Consider the following 21,801-nt stretch of genomic DNA (forward strand, 5'->3'; position numbering starts at 1 on the left):
AATGCCCGAGATGACACAGCCTGGAAGACATAAATAAATTACTGCTCTGAATTGTGGTTGATTTTTTAAAATGGATTACAACAATTCTAGAGTGACTTATTATGGAAACATCTCCAGTGCCTGGCCAGGTAGATCTGGAGGTCAAAAAGATAAGCAAAATGATTATAGAGAATATATCATTGTTCCACTGAAGATAAGTGTTCTACTGACTTTAAGTTCTACTTAAAACTTAAGTTTACCCAGTATTTCACCCATGCAGATAAATAAATGGAATTGAAATTAACATTGGGAAACAGCTATACTATTATTCCTCACTTGACATTCTGTGTTCAGTTTCTGTGAGACTGACCCAAAAAGAAGTATGGTAAGAGAGAAGAACTGATGGATGAGAAAAACCACTGGAGGCATGGAAGAGACTTCCATATAAGGAGACATTAAGAGACTGGAATTGTTTCCTTTGGAGAGGAAATGAGTAAGAGTTTACCGGATTCAAGAGGAGGAAGCCAAAAAAAACAATCAGGAAGCAAACATAACCACTGTAGTATGACCTTCTGCACCAACAATCTAGAGTGATACCAGTCTTCATGGCCCAAAAAGCAGGCAAGTTCTCTAAACTTCTTTTTGGCAACAAGACACATCTTGACCAGGTTAACAGAAACATTCTCTAAGAGCCAGATTTCAGTAAGAATGACAACGCCTCTGGGCTCGAGTTACACTACCATTCAGATAGAAAAAAAAACCAATCCAGCAGATTGTAAACTGTGGCAGCTCTTCAGTCTCTTCCTCCTTAGTTTCTGTTTCAAATCATTGTATTCCCCAAGGGAAGGAGGTTTTCTTGTTTGTGCTCGGACCTTTAGCTACAAACCTCAAGTACTTCCTAAAAGATAATGTGTATGTTCCCACAAAGGGTTGCAAATATCATTTGCTGGAAATACGATGAGACTCACTGTTCCTATGTGCACTTTTAAAATACCAAAGCCAGCAGTTAGCCAATGAAAGTAAATTCTATCAGTTTAAGAGTGATATTGAAAGACATTTTTTGTGTGTGTGTGAGTGAGCCATATCTATTTGAAATCTAGTGGAGTAATGAGTTATTGAGACCATGAATTCAGAGACTGAAACAGCAGAGCAATTTTCCCAACAGACTTTTTTTTTCCCTGACATATATCCAAGCAGTGCAGAATGAACTGTTGACAGGTTAACAACACAACTGGTCTGATGGGCAAGTTTTGCCAAATGGGTTACCTTACATTTGTCATTATGATCCTCGCTGAATCATTAACAGCGACTTTCCATTCAACACTCAATTCTATCATTTAACAAATACACTGACGAAAAAGTTTGGTCAACCAGGTATTGGTCAAAGGAATTGTGACACAAATATATCAAATGGAAACACATGACAAATCAAAGGGTCATCTGCTTAGCCTAAACAAGTCTTGTTCCCCATTACATTTTGTAGCCAGTGACAGTGAAGTGGGAGAGGTTACTATTTGATGGAAGGGGATGGAGTCTGGTGGGGAAAAAAGAAATCTTCAAGTTTTGGCGGTTTTCTAATGAGAATCTGTGTTGGCAGCAAAAACAACTGAAAGAATATGAACTGAGAAAAAGAAAGAAAACTTAATTTACATGTTCTCACATACTCAAAAAAGATGACTTCAACATTTTTTAGAGATGAACAATTTTTTTTCTAATACACAACTTCAAGTGAACCTAATAGCAGAGGTCTCCAAAGTGAGGGCACTCACCTGTGGGTATGCACAAGATAATCCATTAGGCTGCAGGAAGAAAATATTAAAACCTCAGCAACACACATAAGTTATAAATAAACGTACATATATTGGGGGTGTATGCTTGAAAAATTTTTAGTGATGGGGTGCACAATAAAAACCCCACAAACATGGAGACCACTGATCTACGGGACTTTGCCACTCTACCTTTAAGAAAAGCTCAAGTGCTATTGAAGACATATCCTGTGAAACAATTTATAGCCATGTCCAAGTTTCACACGCTATAGAGGAAGGAAAGACTAAATAGATTAAATAAATTAGTAAAATAGTAAATAGAGTTGATTCATCCTTTGATGGAAAAGATTTTTTGTATTAACATGCCCTTTTGTTTTCTCCATTAATGCCTTTTTAATTGCAAGGATTTAATATTGATTCAGAATGCTAATCAGATGATAACATCACACGGAAACCCCAAATAAGCAGAAACATATTCATTAAAATACAGGACACTGTACCACAGACTCCAAGTTTCATTGACCACCTCAAGTCTTTTAAGAAAGAATCAGCTAAAGTGGGATTGATGAAATATAATACTTGAATAATCTATGGAGTACTGTTACTAAGTGGTAATTTTGACTTTTAAAGAAGGGTAAATGTGATGTGTATCACATTAACAGAGTAAAAATTAGCAAGAAAGGAAAAAAAAATCCTCACCCAAGTGAGAATAAGATACTTTAAGGAAAGTAAGTTTGTTGTTTCTTTAGAACAAACATATATAACGTAAAATTAATATCAAGAATTAATTTGATCTACTTTAGAAGCTGATAGGAATTTTTTTTAAATGCATTAACAGCAGTGAATGCAATTAATGAACTGCAATCAACTTCAATTCCACCTTTCTTGGAAAGCTGGCTATACAACTTATTGATGCATAACAAAAATCATGTAATTGCTTATTCTACCCTAATCATAACAACACAGAAAATTTGCACGCCTTGAGGTTACCGCTTTTAAACTGCTGTAACTTGAAAAATGTTTCTTTTCAGTGAAATCTTGCAAGACGAATACAAAAGCATAAGAATTACTGAACTAGACCAAAATCTACTATCCTGCCTTTCAAAGATGAGTCCCCAAAGCAGCATCAGCATCTGGTGCTATTTCCTCATTCCACCACCTCAGATGCCCATTCTCTGCTGCAAAAGCATTCTCTGAAGCAGAGAGTAGGTGACAAAGACAGATGACACAATGTTTACAAGCATTTTCAGTTTTGTCTCTATTCCTTTCCTAAGAACTTCAAGTATTCACTTTTCTCTACTGGTACTGAGCTCTGAAATTGTATTTTCATATTATAACTTGAACTTCTCAACTTTAGGGAGTATACGTAACTCAGAGACTCTTGTTACGTAGATAAAAATCAATAAATTCTCCTAACACTTCATGCTGATCTACACTGGATTTCATTTGGGGTGACACTGACACTTTACTAAGTCATGCTTTCCAGATCACTTATGAATGTATTTAACAGCACAGACCTAAGAACCTCTGCTAGTTACCTGCTTGCACTGTGAAAATATAATGCATTTCCACTCTTTCTTTCCTGTTGTAAAGTTATTCATACATTTGAGCATCTAACCTCTTCTTTCATGAAGCATAGTTTCTTTTTGAGCCTTTAGAAAAGAAAATGATTGCATGACTTCTGGAAAACTGAGTATGCTATCTCAACTGAACAAAAAAGTTGTTATTTTCATTAATTTCAATAAATTGATAATGTATTATCTCTGAGAACTGGACCAAGCAGAATGCCTCATCTATTAGCCTGAAGTAGAACAGTAGCCTCTCATAAAAAGGTCCTGGCCCAACAGAAAGACTTGTGTAACTTCTCTCAAGGAAAGTTCATCTTCCCTACCAATAGCATCTTTTTCAACATTTAGCATAATTTTTTTATAAATACAAAATGACATTGTTTATTATTACCAACTAATCAAGCTTTAAAAATCACATCTCAAATCTTGACATGAGTGAAAAATTAATAGGGTTCTAAAAGCTTACTTAACTTAATGTCATTCACTGCTTGCTTTCTTGCAATCCACCCTCATAAAACCTTGCAATTATTTCAAATTTTCTGCTGCTGAGATAATGGTTAAATATTAAAAACACATAGAAACACCCAAGGAAGAATAACTAGCATGGCCTGTATTTCTTTATGAGCACTGGAAGTGAAGTTGACACATTACCTGCTTCCACACTAACATTTGCCTGTCGCATATTGTTTTATTCTATGTGTACTGTCAATGATGCAGACAGAGAATATAAGGAAGCGATGTCAATAGGCTATCTATTTTTTCATCCTATATTTACCTATTCCCTCCTCAGCAGAAAGAAAAGTATAGTAAGGCAAGACAGTAGGGGGAAATTCAAAAGATTCTTCTAACACAGAAAACATATGAATCTTGAAGTCTGTATCTACAAGGTAACAATTATAACACTTAGGAGCTGAAGAAAAGACAAAGCAAAACAATCAAAGAAGAAAATAATCTTTTAGTCCTAAGAACTGCAAATACAAAGTCATCTATCTGAAATACATGATCCAAGAACAACGTAGGCTGACCAAGAATGAGGGATGCAAGATCAATTTAACTGAATCAGTAATGAGCCTGACCTCTACAGAAATAGGAAATAATATCACAGTTAGAGACCATTAAAAGGACATAGAGAAAGAATAACTGTAAAAAACCCCCATATATAATCTTAGACAGGATAGAGAAAAGACAGTTGCATTTCGCAAAGACACCAGAAAAAAAGCGTTAACATAGCCATTAAGACACCAAGAGAAGGATGCTTTTCAACCACAGCAAAGCAAAATCACAACCTGTGACCAGCTACGTAAGTACTATAAAATGCTGTTCAGAGATATATAACATCATAATGTTTATCCCAAGGAGCTGGCAATTGAACTAACATTACAATCCAGTTATATGTTGATACATCATTTACTATAATTGTATAGTTATCTACAGCTTTTATTCAGTTCAATACATTTCACCATATACAAGACAGTATAAACTGTGCTGAATCCAAAAAAATGTCTGCATCTAACAATCAGGTGGTGTACTGTCTACGAGATATTAAAACAGAAACAGCTTCTTAACAAAGCAGTGGATCAATTCCTGCCCTCATCAGCTCAGCAAGAGAACATAAAATAGCTGCTATTTGACCTTCTTGCTTCAGGAATCCTGCCAAGTTGAGCACAATTGCTCACAGCAAGCAGATGAAGTACATTCCACTAATTCACACAAGATGCGAACATTTCATCGTCTGCCTTCCATCAGTGGGCAAAGATCTCTTACATTTCAACGTAATTTTGCCCCATTAAAAAATGATAGAATTTTTATAAGAAAACTCATATTAAAACTGTAAATATAAAATTGGTTTTTGCTCTGTGTAACATGAAAAGACTTGGCAAATTTACACAGCAGTGTTTAATAAACTTTCATGAACAAGGTATAGCACAGGACATAAACTATGCTGGTTAGAACGTAAGTCTGAAGGCATCTAAATAATTGCTTCCTGGAAGTCCTTGAAAAACAAAACTGAAAAACAGTCGAGTATAGAAGTACAGACCCACAGCAACTCCCATTTGTCAGCTTCTTCTATAGAGTCTGCTTCCATTTAAGGGAAAATATAGTTCATCCAAAAAGGTCACAAATGAAGTGGTGGTGGTTTCAAGTCTATTGTGAAGTTTACATTATGTTACGCATCCTTTACATTATGCATTTGCATCCTTTATTTCATGAGTGGAACATGAAAGCAACCTTTTCACAGGTCCAGTTGAAGCTTATAGCAAATACTAATTATCACATTAAGACTGAAGAACACTTTTCAACTTAAGTATCACCTTACATAAATTTACTTCCTTTTCTTGAGCAAACAGTAAGACTGTTTTCAAGAGAAACTTCTGGTTTCTCTTCCTTTCAGTGTTTATGAATAACCAGCTACTCATTTACAGCTACCTTTGATTATAACTCTGATTGCAACTTCTATACCCTGCTTCCTGATTTGGGCTGTCTACTAATTTTTGAGAATATTCTAGTCAAAAAGAACCATTCATACAAACAAAACTTGATGAAATCCTTCCTCCAGAGGTTTGGATGCTTTTTCACTCTGAAATGCAATTTAACTAAGTAAATGTTGAATTCAATGAACACGTCAGTGGAGATTTCCACAGCACTATTAAAGGACTTTTCTCTTCTGTGCATCAAGAGACCAGATGAACTTTTCTAACATTTTGAAGAAGAAATTAAATAGAAAATGCATAGCTAAGAAAACAGCAATGTGTTAAGCAATACATTACTGACAGAATAGTACTAGTGACACTGTTCAAAAAATGCTAAGGAGTGCAGCCTAATAAACCTAGGTTCAACATACAAATTTGTGGCTTTAGGTACATTTCTGAAGTGTCCCCATGTCACCTATACAAACACTATGAGAATCCCATGCAGTCAACTGAAAAAAAGTGTTAAAAGAGATATTTTAAAAATACATAAAAGGAAAAAAACAAGGTAAAAGGTAAAAATAAAACTGTATTTATGAGGGCTGTTGATGTTCATAATGAAAGTTTCCTCTTTTAATGCGCAACTGACTGAATCTGTAAATCAACATACCCTTTTGCTTCCGCTGTCATAATGAACGACCTTTCACTTCCAAAATGCCAGAATCTATACTGGCAATGAAGGAAGATTCATCTGGTTGACTGCAATAGCCTGTGCTTACCTCCTCTGGACCAGTCAGCAGACAGACACACATTTGTTCAGTGAGTTATGCGATTCTTACACTCCATTAAAATGCTACTGCATAATGCACCAGTGCAAAATACAAATAATATGTTCATTATGAATATAAATGCACAGCAGGTGCTGCATTCTGAACTTATTAAATTATTTGTGTCTTTCCAGAAACCTCTAGCTCTACCACAAATTGTTTCAGTTATATTGTATGACATTCACAGGTACAATTTTCTTCCCTAAAATGAACTAGAGAGCTTCAGCTACAATGAGCAACTCCTCTCAACTCTAAATCTTTCCAGATAAATTTTCATACCTTTCAAGAACCTGTAATATAAGGTCTAAACCAGAAGATGGTCACATTTATTATTCCTTGAACTGCCAAGAACATAAGCAAGTACAATAAGGAAAAAAAAATTAATCACATGATGTCCAGCCTTTATAAAAAACTTTGTAATTAAGTAAAATACAATGAAAATTAGAAAGTGCACAGTATTAGGATATGAACTGATTATATAATCCCATGGCACTAGGACTGACAGTTCAGCTTTATTTACCCTGACCAGTATTGACATGTGAGATAAAAAATGAATGCAGTTGATCAGTATATAGCTTTTGACATCAGATATCAGTGCCTCAGGGGACGTTTACCCACAGTGCACAGAGTTTCCAGCAGCAAAGCCGTAGCAGTAACACAACTGCCTATTTTAGACATGCCATTTGAAAACATTTGTCATAACATACCTTGAATTTACAGAGCTTTAGAACTTATATTCTGTTTAGATATTTGTAATGTAGACTAGAAATAAAACACTTCAACCAGTTCAGTATAAGCATCTGAACATATACTGCATTTCATATGTCCTTCCCACTGCTCAAGTGCTCAATATCACCCCCTGCAGCGCTCAAAGCCACTCTCTTCTCTCATTTTCAGAGGGGGTTTTCCTCCCTTCAGAATAAATTTTCATGGCATACCCAAATTATTAAGATTCATGAAAAACATTCTTATTCATTCTGTATGTTACAGAATCATAAAATGGTTTTGGCAGAACCCCACAGAATGCCACGGGCAGGGACACCTTCCACTAGACCAGGTTGCTCAAACTCTGTCAAACCTGGCATTGAACACTGCCTGGGGAAGCCACAACTTATCTGGGTAAAAACTTCCTTTTTTTTGCTGTTCTTTATATTTTATTTTGGTTGCTTTGGAGGAGAGGGTGTGTGCTTTTTTTTTTTATTATTATTTTTTTTTTATTGGGTGGAAGATTTTTTTTTCAATTATTATTTGTATTTTTAATTAAAAAGGAGAGATAAGCCATCTTCGGCTGATTTGTGATGAACTGCTTAAGCCTGTAATAATTTAAAATTACACCTGAATATATTCCAATACCTTCCTGAACATTACAGACTGCCTATATATTTCTTTCTCTTCCCGCGTATTGCAGAAGTGGGAATTCTTTCCTCCACTCCACAACACACGAATTTTAACATTGCGGAAATGAATTGCTGTATTTAGTTAAGACTCTCTGTGGGAAGATACTGATACTCTTAAGTGTTTATGGAGGGTTTTCATTTGTAGTAGTGTAATCATCTATCAGACCATGACAGATTACATTTTTCATTTGCTGTCCTTTCTATCTAGTGAAAAAGTCTTCTGAAGACACAGCATTGCCCAGTGAGAATTCTACCATGTTAAAGTTCATGTGCAACTGGGAGAAGGAAACCATTCCCAATTCTGCAATACTGGAACAGGCACTGCATGGCTAATCTTTTACTTACGCCTGCTGTAGTGTTTAGGAGCTGTTATTACAGCATGTCAATAAAGAAAATATGTCTTAGCAATTACTCTTCACAGGAAACTCCAGCAATAGACAGGAGGAAGACTGAAAGCAGATGCAAGTTGATGAAAGCTGGGATTCCAGCTTCAGGAAATCACACTGAGGATCTGGTATGACAATGCAACTGAAAAGGTGCAAACAACTGACCCACCCCTTTTGTTCGGTTTCAGCTGCTAAACTCCTTGAGATATCACCAACTGGTGACTGAGAGTAGACTCTACCCCTCCTCCACTGGCAAAACTCATGCTGTTGTCAAGGTTTCATAGAAAGATCTCTTTACATAGCTAGGTGTGTAACAACTGATTGTTTGTTGTTTTTTTAAAGCTGATTTCAGTAGCTTATTAAAAAATCAAACCAACAAACAAAACAAACAAACAAAAGTTACACGTAGAGGTATGAGGAATTAAATTATATTTCTTGCCGAACTCATGGCACTGTAACTGAAGAGGGGAAAAAACACTTCTTAACTTCAGACCTATGTGAACTAGATACTTAAGCAGTGGTTCTCCATGAAGCCCTTTATAATTTTTGGATTATTGAAGTAGTATCAGAAGAAAATACTTGCAATTTTTGGAGAAAAAGAGAGAAGATGATTTGTAAATAAAGTTTATTAGTGTATAAGACTTTTGACATCTCACATTTTTGTTCCCAGTACCTTAGTAAAGTAATAACCAGTTGAACTTTGCCTTCAGAGGTCCAATTTGTATAATCTTTTAATGTATACATTGCTTGACATAACAAAATCATAAAGCTACTACAACTTTCTTTAGGATTTTGGTTTTATTATATAAGAACCTTACAATCTTCCAGTGCACAAAAGACAGTGTATCTCACAACAGGCATCTACTTAGATTTACAGAATAGAGTAAAAAAATGCATTAAGCTTTTCTTGAGAAGCTAATGGTCAGAAAATAAAATAAAATTTTCTGATTGCATGTACTGTAGCAATAATTTCTTACATCCATTATTGGTATTTAAGGTGCATTATTTTAAATGAAACACTATCTCAGATTGAGACATCTGCTATTAAACACTTATTTAACCTGATACTGAAATACTAAAATAGCTTTGGGGCAAGAAAATGAAATAATTTAAGTATTGTGATGTTCTGAAATTCCTGAGGCATCACTAGCATAAAATTAAGCAATCTAAACCGTGCTGCAAATAACTTCAAAAAAAAATGCACAGCCTTTCTTGTCAAGAAGTATCTTTACTTGTAACAAAAAGACTGGAGCATTACCTCACTAGTAGCTAGAAGACCTACAGATGTATTTTGATGATCTGTGGTCAGACAATGGCTTGATAAAGATGAAGTGAAATCATCCTTACAAAAACAGGTTTTTTTAATTAAAATGTTAAAGAATTGCTGTTAAAAGGTATTTTCCCAGTTTTGTTTCTTAAAACGTAACAGGAATGAAAGGCATAATTACTACCTTACATAAATCAGCTTGCTTACTCACATGGGTATGCCCACCAAAGCAGAAGAGTTCAAAAGCAGAGCACTGACTCACACAAGAACTCAAGCAACAGGAGAGAAAAGCGCAGGTGAAAATCAATGAAAAAACTGATACTTGTACATGTTACAACACAGACATACTTAAAGCATGTGGGGTGCATGCCTGTAATCTCTTTTCAGTCCTATTTCACCATACTGTGCTATGCTGATTTCCACAAGATTAAGAGAAAATACCACTTGATTAAAATACGAATAGTAAGCTTCACCTTCTTAACTAAAGCAGCAAAAGGAAGATAGGGAAAATGTGGCCCCATTGCTGAATGGGACAGGCAACCTGGCGACAAAGGCTAGAGGAAAGGCCAAGGTACTCAATGCCTTCTTTTGCCTCAGTCCTTACTGACAAGATCAGCCTTCAGGAATCCCAGATCCCTGATACCAGATGGAAAACCTGGAGTAAGAAAGATTTTGGCAGAGAAGAAGCAGATTAAGGAACATTTAAGCAAATTGGCCATATATAAATCCATGGGGCTGGCAGGTTGCACCATTAAGTGCTGACGAATATCACTGCACGGCCACTCGAGCACTGGGCAGCGTTCAGCTCTGGCCTCCCTAGTCCAAGAGATACAGACTTAATCTAAATAATAATATAAATCATAAACTAAAAATAAATAATTTTCCATCTTTTGCACAGGGTCAGACTACATTTTTGGTATGCACCATCCAACACTGGATGAACACTGTGTTAATTTGATTATTTGAGAGCAATATCACTTTTTAAAGTACTCTATGCTGTTTAAAATCTTTAGTGTCCGAATCTAGTTTAAAACAAAGTGCTTTTAAATACAATATATTAGCAAAGCTGACAAAGTACACTAAAAATACTTACCTATATGCTTCATAGGTAACAATTTTTCATTACTAAGGAAGGAAAACGCCCAAGGAAAACTTTCAAATATTCCAGCAGAGAGGAGAAAAATTATTGCTTCAATTGCTCTATAAAAATATGAAAACAAAACCATAGTCTTTGGGCTACACGGAATTAAGAAACCAGTATAACTCGCTGGAAGAGTCTTAGGATTCCTCAACCCTGATTCATAAGTTAAAAAAGCCACTTCATTTTAGTAAGGACATGAGTGATGGCTGTAGTTACAGTTTCATAAATCAGGCACTCCCCAAATAACATCTGAAACAGGTTTTGGCACTTGCCTGGTAGTTGGTTGAAGAGATAGTAATACTTTCCCCTTGTATTTTCCATATTAGTCTTAGATATAGTGGACAGGGGGGGTCTGGATGACATGGACAAAAGGACACAAAACCGAAACATAACAAAACAGTAAAAGAGACAGAAAGAAACTAATTCTATTAGTAACTACTGATAATAGGATGACAAAACTGAAACAAGAACTATTCTCAGGGATTACAAATACTATTTTTTTTTTTAAGTGAAAAGTTAACAAAATCAAGAACTGAAGGCTCAGAAACACTATGACTATGGAGGTATGATCACACCCTATTTCCTGTAAAACTATGAAACTATGTAAGAAAATTATAATATACTGTCCTGGTTTAGCAGCAGCAGTCATTTTTTCTCCTTCTTAGTAGCTGGCGCAGCGCTACAGTTTTGACTTTCGGCCTGGGAATAATTCTGATAAAACCGATGTTTTCAGTTGCTGGTCAGAATGTTTACCCTGACCAAGGACTTTGTGAGTCTCATGCTCTGCCAGGGAGGAGGAGAAGCCGAGAGGAAGCAGGGACAGGACACCTGACCCAAACAAGCCAAAGAGGTATTCCATACCACAGTACATCATGCCCAGGGATGCAACTGGGAGCTACCCATAAGGGCACGTCCTCTTCTCTGTCGGGCTCTTTTCCGGCGGGCGGTATCGTATTCTCTTCCCTTGTTATTTCTCTTATCATTATTATTATTGGTGGTAGCAGTAGTGATTTGTGTTATACCTTAGTTACTGGACTGTTTATATCTCAACCCGTGGGAGTTACATTCTTTCGATTCTCCTCCCCATCCCTCTGGGGGGTGGGGGTGGGGGAGTAGAAACTGCGTGGCTCTAATTTACGGCCTGGGCTTAAATCACGACATATACTTAGTTCTCAATACATCATAATAGTACACAGGTGTCCTGTGTCGTAAATTTATGAGATACAACAATTCTCTTAATCTATGAATTTCCTCCATTACAATGGCCTTCTAAAAGATTTGTATTCTTTAAATTCGTTTTCTTCTTCTTCGTTTCTACTTTTTAACCCATCATGACAAACTCCTGCAGCTGCCCAACTTTTGATACAGTTGATAAAGTCAGTACATTGAAAAAGAGAAACTGTCCATTGCAGAAATCATGTAAATCAATAACAAGGTAATAAACAAAGATGACTTTTTTTCATGAGTTCATTAAAAATCAAACCAGATGACATGATGCAGCTGATGGGTAAGAGAAGAGTGCACTTTGGGGATCTACCTTTAGCTAAGATTTGGTTACTAGAACGCAGTATAACAGTACTGTGTGATATTAAAAATTCCAGGCCCCCAGCCAGCAATTTATATTCCAAGATGAAGGGGAAAAAAATAAATAAATAAATAAATAAATACAGCTCCTGGGCAACTGTATGTACCACTCACACTTTCACACAGTGCTGGCTTAATAGCCCTTTCTCTAAATATTGCACAGTTTTTTATGCTTGACCTCTTTTGTGGAGAGATGCTTCAACTAAAGCCCTAAATTCCCTAATGCTCTTAAACAATATAGTTCTTAAACAATATAGGACTTGCAAGTACTGCATGAAGTGCTGCTCTTGAAGATTAAAACAGCTACTTGCCTAATTTAGCCAAACTGGAAGATATGTGGCTTCCATTTCAAAAGCATATGAACAATACATCAAATAAAGCACTAAATTCCTTGTTTATTTTTTTCCACTAAACCTGATTTACTCATCTGGAGTGATTACATTCTGTGTGAAATGTGAAACAGAAATTATCTTTTCAAAAGGAAAAAAATAGTTTCCCGATAGAAAAAAGCAGATGATGAATGATGACTTTCAGGAATGACTTGCATTATTTCTTATCGTATGCCTTCCTATTCTAATCAAAGAGTATGGAACAGGGTCCTATACAACAAAACTACATTTAAAAGCTCGGTTGGCTTAAATTATGTTACCTAACTCTCACCTCCTCTCTTTTCAGCATCTATTAGGACTTTGGCTTTCTCTTCACCACTCTTCTATAGATACAATTTCTACTTTTATTTGACATATGTGTCTTCCTATTTTTAAGTGCCCTTCCTGATGCACTGAATGCTCCAACTGCCAAAATAAAGCCCTTCAACCATCTTCTAAGCTTTATCTGTCAAATACCATCTTCACAACTTTACAGTTCCAGCACTCGACTGCATCCCCTTGAGAACTTTGCCCCATTCCTAGTCACATACCTCATCTCTTCTTACATCTAAGATTTTGACAAGTCCTATTGACACCTAATAGCATCTGCAGAATTCCTCTACATTCCAGTCACAGAATTTGTGCTTATTTCCTACTTCAATTAGAGTAATCTACTCTTTATGGCCACTCTGCTGACTAAACATGCTCCTTAAATCCATTTGTCATTTCACTGCCTCCAAAATTTGGCCTTTCACCTCATAATTCACTCATACTACATCTCTTCTTACATACCTTCACCTGATAGTAACTTTCAGATTCTAACTTTCATACTCTGTCTTTGCACGACTGATATTATCAACTAGTTGCCTCTGGCTTTCATATTTCCTAGGTGCAGACTTCCTCTTCATTCCAGTCATAGAATTTGTGCTTATTGTTAAATTTGCACTCCAGGTTGTTAAAAAGTATCCAGTGCAATAAGAAAAAAAAAAATTAATAGGCATAATATGCCTATACATATATCTGAGAAAGATCTTTACCCAGTGTAGATGAAAGTCCATACAAACAAAATTTCCTGTTTTCTTGACTCCCATATGGGATAAAAATATTGTGGATATTTTCAGTTGCAAAAGCATGAAAGTAATTTGCATTGGTTTTTAGTTACCTGACAAGACAACTTCAACTAGGTCTCCTTCTTGGATATCTGCAGCTGATTTCACCAACTGGAGAATGTTTTCAGAAGTAGGGTCATGGCGGAAGAGCAGAATTTTGTCATACATTCCATAGAAACCACATTCTGGGAACTGCAAATGCAAATGCAAACCCATGAGAATTTACAACACTGCAAGATACGTAACTATAAAATTAAGATATTTAATTAAATTTTAAGGGCAGACTAGACTAGAACCAAACACAATATACATTTTTTTCAGATATTCATCACTATATTCTAAAAATGGCTCCTTCTTTGTGAGCAATGCGGCACCAACTAGGAACTGAGAGAATCCCTTTGCTACTGCTGATAACTTTTTCAAAGACAAGTTCCTGAGCAAGGTGATCTAATTAGACCCGCCTAGAGGAGGTGTTTGGACTAGATGACCTAAGGAGCTCCCTTCCAGTCTATATGATTCTATGATCTTTCCCCAGATTACTGCCCAAAAGATGACTTGTGGCTAGAAGAAATATTTTTCAGCTCTAGCCAAGATGCAATGACTAAATCATAGCTTATTAGAAATACCCATTTCTTAAGACTAGAAACATAAAACAGTGTCTCCAAACATAATCATCATCATTTCCTTTGATGTAAAGAAGTTGGAGCTTTGAAACCATATTAAATTCTGTTTAAATTAAAAAATATTTTTTAAAACTCTGAGGTTATAAACTAAACTTGAGATTATTATCTAAGCAACACTATTATCTAAGCAACAGTTTTTTTCAGGTTTGGGTGCTTGTTTTTATTTCCTGCAGCACAATTTTTTTCACACTCCCAACTTAAAAAACTAAGACTTTGTTTTGAAAACACAACCAAGAAACCCCCTTTTTCTGATACAAGAAAACTCAATTTAACATCACTGGACTACTCCATGTATTATTTGGGAACCTTATCAATATGTAGTAAATGAAACATAATGATAAACATAGTTCAAGAAATAAACTAGCAGGTTTTAAGGTTATAATGACTTTGAAAACAATGTAGAATAGAACGAACCCAAAAAAAGTACTTTAAAACAATATATTAATTACTGATTACTGGAAGCTTTGGAACCTATCCAAGTATCCCAAGTTATGGGGTTTTTTTAAGCTTCAAAGCATGCAGTGAAGACAGCCACAAAATTGTCAGACGCCTGGTTTGAATGAAATGCATCTAATTCTCTGAAGTTTTGTCTGGTTTATTCCAGATTATATCATAAGTACGAAACCACCACTAATTTTTGTTTGGACAGATTACCTGTTAGAAAAAAAAAACCCTATATTTGTTGTATCTAGTTATTCATACAGGTTTTATACTGAACAGAAACAATTACCAGAAACATAAAAACATTCTCACAGAGTACCTGCAATTTTCCTATAGTGCATGTGTTTAAAAATGTAGAATTTTTTTTCATGTGCACTGTGCAAACATTAAAAATCCTAACTGGAACACTTATCTATACAATATACTATTTCTTTGAACACCTTTATCATCAACTAATTATGAATGGGAAAAGTTAGCAAGCTATTGCCAAACTTTGAGTACATTGGCACCAACATCAACACATGTACTTCTAAACAGGCCTTACGATTACAAACCTAGAAGAGATACATATTCTTAAATCTTTCCTAGTAATCAGTTAACCATTCATATTCACAGTCTCAGTCGAATGCTAAATAAAATTAATAAGGAGGAATACTGAATTTTTATTCATTTAAAATAAAATTTTCATATAAGCCACACTTCTAATGGAGTTGTTGGCCTGCCAAAAGTTACATTTTGCATGAAATAACCAATGAAGTAATGAAATGCTGCCATATTTGGACGATTTCACTGTGCAGGCACCTTTTGCTTGCTTCATACTCTCCTTAGAAAAGTGCCCTTTCCTGGGAAGCCAGGAACCATTCTTAACTGTACACAGGCATTCTTACTCACTATGACTTAAACTGTCGGTACTGTATTTATATTCCCATTCCATTTGCTCTTTTCAAACTAGCTCTATTTCTTTTACCTAGAAAAGTATGTTCTTTTACCTAGAAAAGTATGTTCTTCTACCTAGAAAAGTATGTTCTGTAAGACACATATTATATATGTGTGTACAAATATGTGTATTTTGAGGTATCATTTATTATATTCTGTAGAGAAAAATAAATTAAATCACAACATTTTTTAATTGTATACAAGAATTATCTTATGGATTCAAGTTAGTTTTCCCCAGATAAACTACTCTCATGCCAAGAAAATTATTTTGATGGTGTGATTCTCCAAACATTGTAAAAGGACCAACTGCTGCAACAGTGACAAAAATACTCCCTCAGCTAAGATTATTCCTGCCAACAATAATGTTGATTTGCACAAACAAAAGTAAACAAAAACCAGCCATATTGCTTAGTACTAAAACACTATAAATAGCATTTATTTTTGCCAAATACAGGACAAAACAGGAAATACATATATGTCAAACTATCTAAAAGCTAATTAAAGCTGAGCTAACTAAGAACTAACTAAATCCAATGGTATTGGATCTAAATTTACAGCAGTAATAAAAGTCATTGTTTCAGTAAAATAGTTGCTTAAAGTGAAATTGCCAGAAGTAAAATGTTCATTACAATTGCTATAATGAGAAAATGCATTATTTCTGATTATTTTAGAATCAGAATAGTAGGAAACTGTTTACATGTGGTTCAGAAACAGGATCTACTTCTGGATGCTTAACAAGTCTTGAGACATCATAACTGTCCATATACACAATATCTGCCTACTCCAAGTGTGAAACAAAATGTATCATCTTAAACTGCTTTCAGTGGTTTAATATAGGGTATGTTAGTTTACAACTGAAACCGGGTAAATAACCTTTACAGCAGAACGGCTTGTTAAACTGCCACAGTTTAGTTGCATGTTTCAAGTGTTCCCCCCTCCCTTTTTTCAGAAACAGAAACATCAGCTCTCTAACATGGTTTATATCCCTTACAAACAATTCTGCATCCCAGATTTGCAATTCAGCAAAACTTCTGTATTAATACAAGTCTATCCCTGTCTTGATGTTATTTATTAGATATTTTCCAGAATAAAGAGAAGGAATATTGGACAGCGAACTTCTAAGACAATTGAAACTACAAAACACATTCAGTCTAAGAATGGAAGATTCACTGTATCTGAAGATAAGCTGAAAATTTGCCATAGACATTGAAGTTCTGGAAAAGCTGAGAGTATTTTTTCATAAAACCACTTAGGAAAAAAAAAATCAGAAGAAAATACAGATAAGAAGGAATGAAATTACTATTGAAGAGATTATCCAGTGTGCAATGTGAATCCTTTTAAGAGCCTTATTTCTGTTTTCCAAATTTGTACTTTCAGTTTTGCTACTTAAGGTCAATTTATGAGAGATGTGTAAGATCATTAAGATATAAGAAACATTCTCCATAAAAAGGAAGGTTCTCTAGCCTAGATACATGCAGTCCCTGTGTGGGATGCAGGCATAAATGGTTGAAGTCTTTAAATACTGACGACAATAAGGAAGGGAATAATCTGTTTCTCCTCTACATAGAACATTAAGGATTAGCAAATCAAAAACACATGAAGGGATACATTGCAAGAAATTAGACTGGAGGCAAGAAAACCCTTGCAAGGGTAAGAATTTAAAAAAGTAATCTTATAAGTAATGCCTAAGAAAGGGAATCTCCTCCAGGGTTTTTCAACAGACAAGTTAAACTAATGTCAGGAATCTGAAAGCTGATCTTTCTATGTTGGGATAGAAGGATAAAGCAGATAACCTCATATGACCTAAAAAGCAGGGTACTGAAAAAATACATTATCTAGTACAAATGGGGACAGTTTAGATAAAAAGTATGATTAAATGTATATTACTAATTTTTACATCATTTACTCATTTATTAAGCAGAATCAGAGAATCATAGAATGATTAGGGTTGGAAAGGACCGTAAAGACCATCTAGTCCCAACAGGTCTGGTTCTAACCAATTTACTAAACCAAAGGTAACTGACAGAAGACTTTTTTTTTATTATTAAAATATTAACTATCCTTAGAAGATGTATGTAGCTTTACTATACGAACAGTTAAAAGTTGTCCAGCCTTGATATGAAGATGCCATTCACTATTAGGTTTATGTCAGTGCAACAGACTTACAGGGGAAGCACTGTATCATTCCCTCAATCTATATAACTGATAAGCAGTCTGTAAGGTACCAGAGGCACCAGAGAGATATTCATGCACGGTTAGTAAACTGTTGCAAAAGTTGTACCACATATAAACAAGTACTATTCTCAATGCAAGATATTATCTAATCTAACAAGTGAAAAAGTAAATACATCATGTTTTTCATCATACTGACAATGACATATAAAAAAAATTTCATTGTTCCCATGAAGAAACAAAACTCTGGCAGTAAAACTAACTGTTCATCAGGCTTAAAAATTCAAGATCTGGATTCTGCATCTTGTAAAGCTGCACTAAACTGACTTACAATTTGACTATATAGATCACTATGACTATTTAGAAAGCACACACATATAAGTTTTCAGGACAAAAAGTTTCAGTCAATTAGCGTTAAACAGCATTCATGTAGACAAATATACAATTATGTCCCAGTAGAGTCAAACTGATGTCAGCCATCTTGATGAGAAAAATTTATAATTCAGAGATCATCTCCATTTCAAAGTCAGTTTCACAGATGACAAAAGGGGACTGCTGTAAGTTTTAGCAAGACAATGTTTCAGGATCAAGTTGCAAGTTATTTTTTCACTTGTCCACTTTAAAATGGAAAATGAAATATTCTCTAACAAGGTAGCATACATTAGTGCTGCTTGCAGTGATTAGAACTGTATTACAATTCTGAATACAATCCATGCATTGCTGGGTAGCAGTGATATAAATTTGTTAATTTACCAGTGTTCAAACTACCAATATTTACTGAATGTAGATGCAGAGATCATTCACAGACTGAATACTACTTTAGTGCTACTTTTAATCATTTACATCTCCACAAGAAATAAAATGTACACACATACCTCTCAAGACGTGTGATTACTCTAAGGTTTACTTCTAAAAATTTCAACAACAAAGACCTACATGTCAGTTTTGAGCATTCTCACTCTTGCTTTTTCAGCAATACTTGTCTTACATTACGCCAAGAGTTTCTCCTTAGACGTTACCACAACAGAAGTATAGTATTTGGGAAAAGTGTACCAGATGTTCATTCCAAACACTGAGCCTTAAAAAAAATGCTGTGTAAACATTCATAAAAAAGAAGTTTTATATGATATTGTAGCAGCTCTTATGGCAAAAACAGGAAACACTACTAACATTTGAAGTCACTGCTAAGCAGACTGAAGTTGTGTGCTTCTTTCATTTCCTGAAAATATCACGTAACTGTTAGCTACCCATTAGCCTTAAAATCACTTTTCAGATGAAAAACACCTGCTGATCAGGATCTCAAGTAATAGTTTGCTATTGCTCAGCTTGTGGGTACTATGGCAGCAGATTATCCATAAAATATCCAGGGTGAAAAAAAGGCTCAGCACTAACCTTTCCTCAGCAGACACCAAAGCAAAAGCAATCACTGAAGTGTTTTCACCCTTAGCAACTGTAAACATCTCAAGAAAATTCACCAAAATATTTTCCCAATAACTGTATAGAAGCAAAATAATTATGCAAATTCTGGATTTTCATTTAAAAATATTTCAAGTGATGCTAGAGAAAAAAATAAGAAACCAAACACAGACTCATATTAAATTTCACTAAAACTTACGAAATATTCAGTAATTCATTTAAACCATTATCCATTGTGTCAGTTAGTAATTTCAATGCCATACATGCAGGCACAAAGCTGGACTATGTAGATCTAGAACTATGCTGTCTTATTAAGGATTGTTCGCAATACAAAGATCAAAGACAAACTGCTGAAAAAAAAAGGTGGCATTTAAAACTCTATCCAGTTACTGTAATAATCAAATGATTTTACTATTAAAGAGACAGAACTTTAAAACACCTAATATATCAAAATATTAACATATAACCAATATTAACTGAGATCTTTTCAATAATTAATAATAATTAAGCATATACAGTTATCTGAATTGAGAATGTATTCTGCCTCTCACTGCAGCAGAAAGTTTAGTTTATTAAATTTCTATTAGAAATGTAGTTAATTTCTAGTAGAAATTAAAAGTGAAACTGTCTAGGATCAGACAACTCTCTGAACAGTTTGGTTTAATAATTATGTATTTGTAAGATTAGCACAGTAGATATCTCAAATTAAAATCTTATGAGAAATTAATTTTCTCCTTATAAAGAACTTTATCTGGAAAAGCTGGAAAACAGTGATGTCTGTTTACATTTACTAATGTAATCCAACAGTTGAAAAAGCTTGTTGCTGTGATCATTCTGGAAAAGAAAAAAAAAATATATGTCTTTTGATCATACTAGAATTGTCATGGTTTTGTTAACAGGTAGATAGATTCTCAGTTCTAAAGCTGCCATCAAAAGGCTTCTTGTTTCTGTTTTTTTATATGTTACTACGATTTCACACATTTCCTGTAAGGGACAGTTTCCATTGCTTTATTGTATGAAGTAATCAGAGTTTTTTAAGTTTTTCAGTCTTCATTGAACTTTTTCCTAACATTAAGTTGAACTGTCTTTTTTAGTGATAACTACTTTTTCTTCCTAAATTAGATTTCTGCAAGCCTTCCTCTTAGAGAAGTCCTTAGCGATTACCATAACAGCAATAAGAACCTTGATAAAACATGGAAGTCTTTCACAGCACAAAGAAATGATCCAGCCCACGTAGGGACTATGGGCTAAACAATGCCTCCAGAGCATGTGGAGAAGTTGAGTCACACTGAACGTTTGTTGACCTAACCTAACTTGCCAAACTTGCGCTAAAACACAAGTTAGGTTGACCTAACCTGAACAAGATTGTTGACCTAACCCTAACTTGTGTAAAAATAAAAAAGTAGTCTTATATTGATACAACTGTTTTAAAAGAAATACATAAAGGTACAACACTTTTGAAACAATCATATTAACCAAACCGAAACACTCTTCTTTAAATTCTTAAAATAACAATGCATTTTATTTTTAGAAGCCAGGATTTCTTTTCTCTGCAAAGGTTACAACACAGCAGAGAAATTTTGGCCATGAGGACTGCCTAAATTCTCACTTAATTGTGGAAGTTGTTATTAACTCACTTGCAAAATCCAAGAGATTTTTAAAAGGCTCTATTTACCAAGCACAAAACTTTCATGAAAATATTAGTAATATGTACATAAAGAAAATACCACAAGACTTCACAGTTTTGGTGGAAAAAAACATAATCATTCAGAAACTTTCTTGACATGCACCACTAGTTACTACAAACTAACACAAACTCTGGAGCTTAAACAGAATTTCACACTATGGTTATACAGAATATATTTAAGAACATCTAAGTAAGAAGAGGAGCTGGTGCCTGCTCCAGTAGCAATGGTATCTCCATCTCCTTCCAGGATGTTTCATGCTGTCTTAAGACAGCTCAGAAATGGTGAGTTGCTCTAGACCTTTCCACTGACTGCCAAGCAACCAAACAACAAGGATAGGCAAAAAATGCCTATTCCCTTTTCTTTCTCTCCTTATTTTCTATATTCCCCAGGCAATCACCTTTAAGCTGTACAGGGAAGACAACTATCAGAAAAAGAAATAGTACTGGTCAACTTGATACTGCCTACAATGCAGTACTACCCAAGACGGGCATAAGTCAAGCCCATTTGTCAGAGGCACAGAAAGGAAGACCAATAACCAATGAACAAAGATCTTGCACTGGAAAGGTAAAAAGCAACCAAAGAAATCTTGAGAAGTTAGTGTAGGGATTGGTGCATGGATGGGAAGCTGCTAGGAGGGACAGGAACCAGCTGACTCTGGAGAGGTG

The 21,801-nt window shown here is 35.0% G+C and overlaps 1 protein-coding gene across 1 annotated transcript in view; it reads right to left on the reverse strand.

Moving 5' to 3' along the window:
* Window positions 1-21,801, reverse strand: part of PRKD1 (protein kinase D1) — a 140,568-nt gene that overhangs the window by 52,534 nt on the left and 66,233 nt on the right. The window contains exon 2 of the mRNA XM_080619139.1: window positions 13,854-13,992. Within this exon, the coding sequence (XP_080475265.1) occupies window positions 13,854-13,992 (139 nt within the window). The remainder of the gene's footprint in view (window positions 1-13,853; window positions 13,993-21,801) is intronic.

This window comes from Psittacula echo (assembly GCF_963264785.1).
Source record: "Psittacula echo genome assembly, chromosome: 5".
Classification (NCBI taxonomy): domain Eukaryota; kingdom Metazoa; phylum Chordata; class Aves; order Psittaciformes; family Psittacidae; genus Psittacula; species Psittacula echo.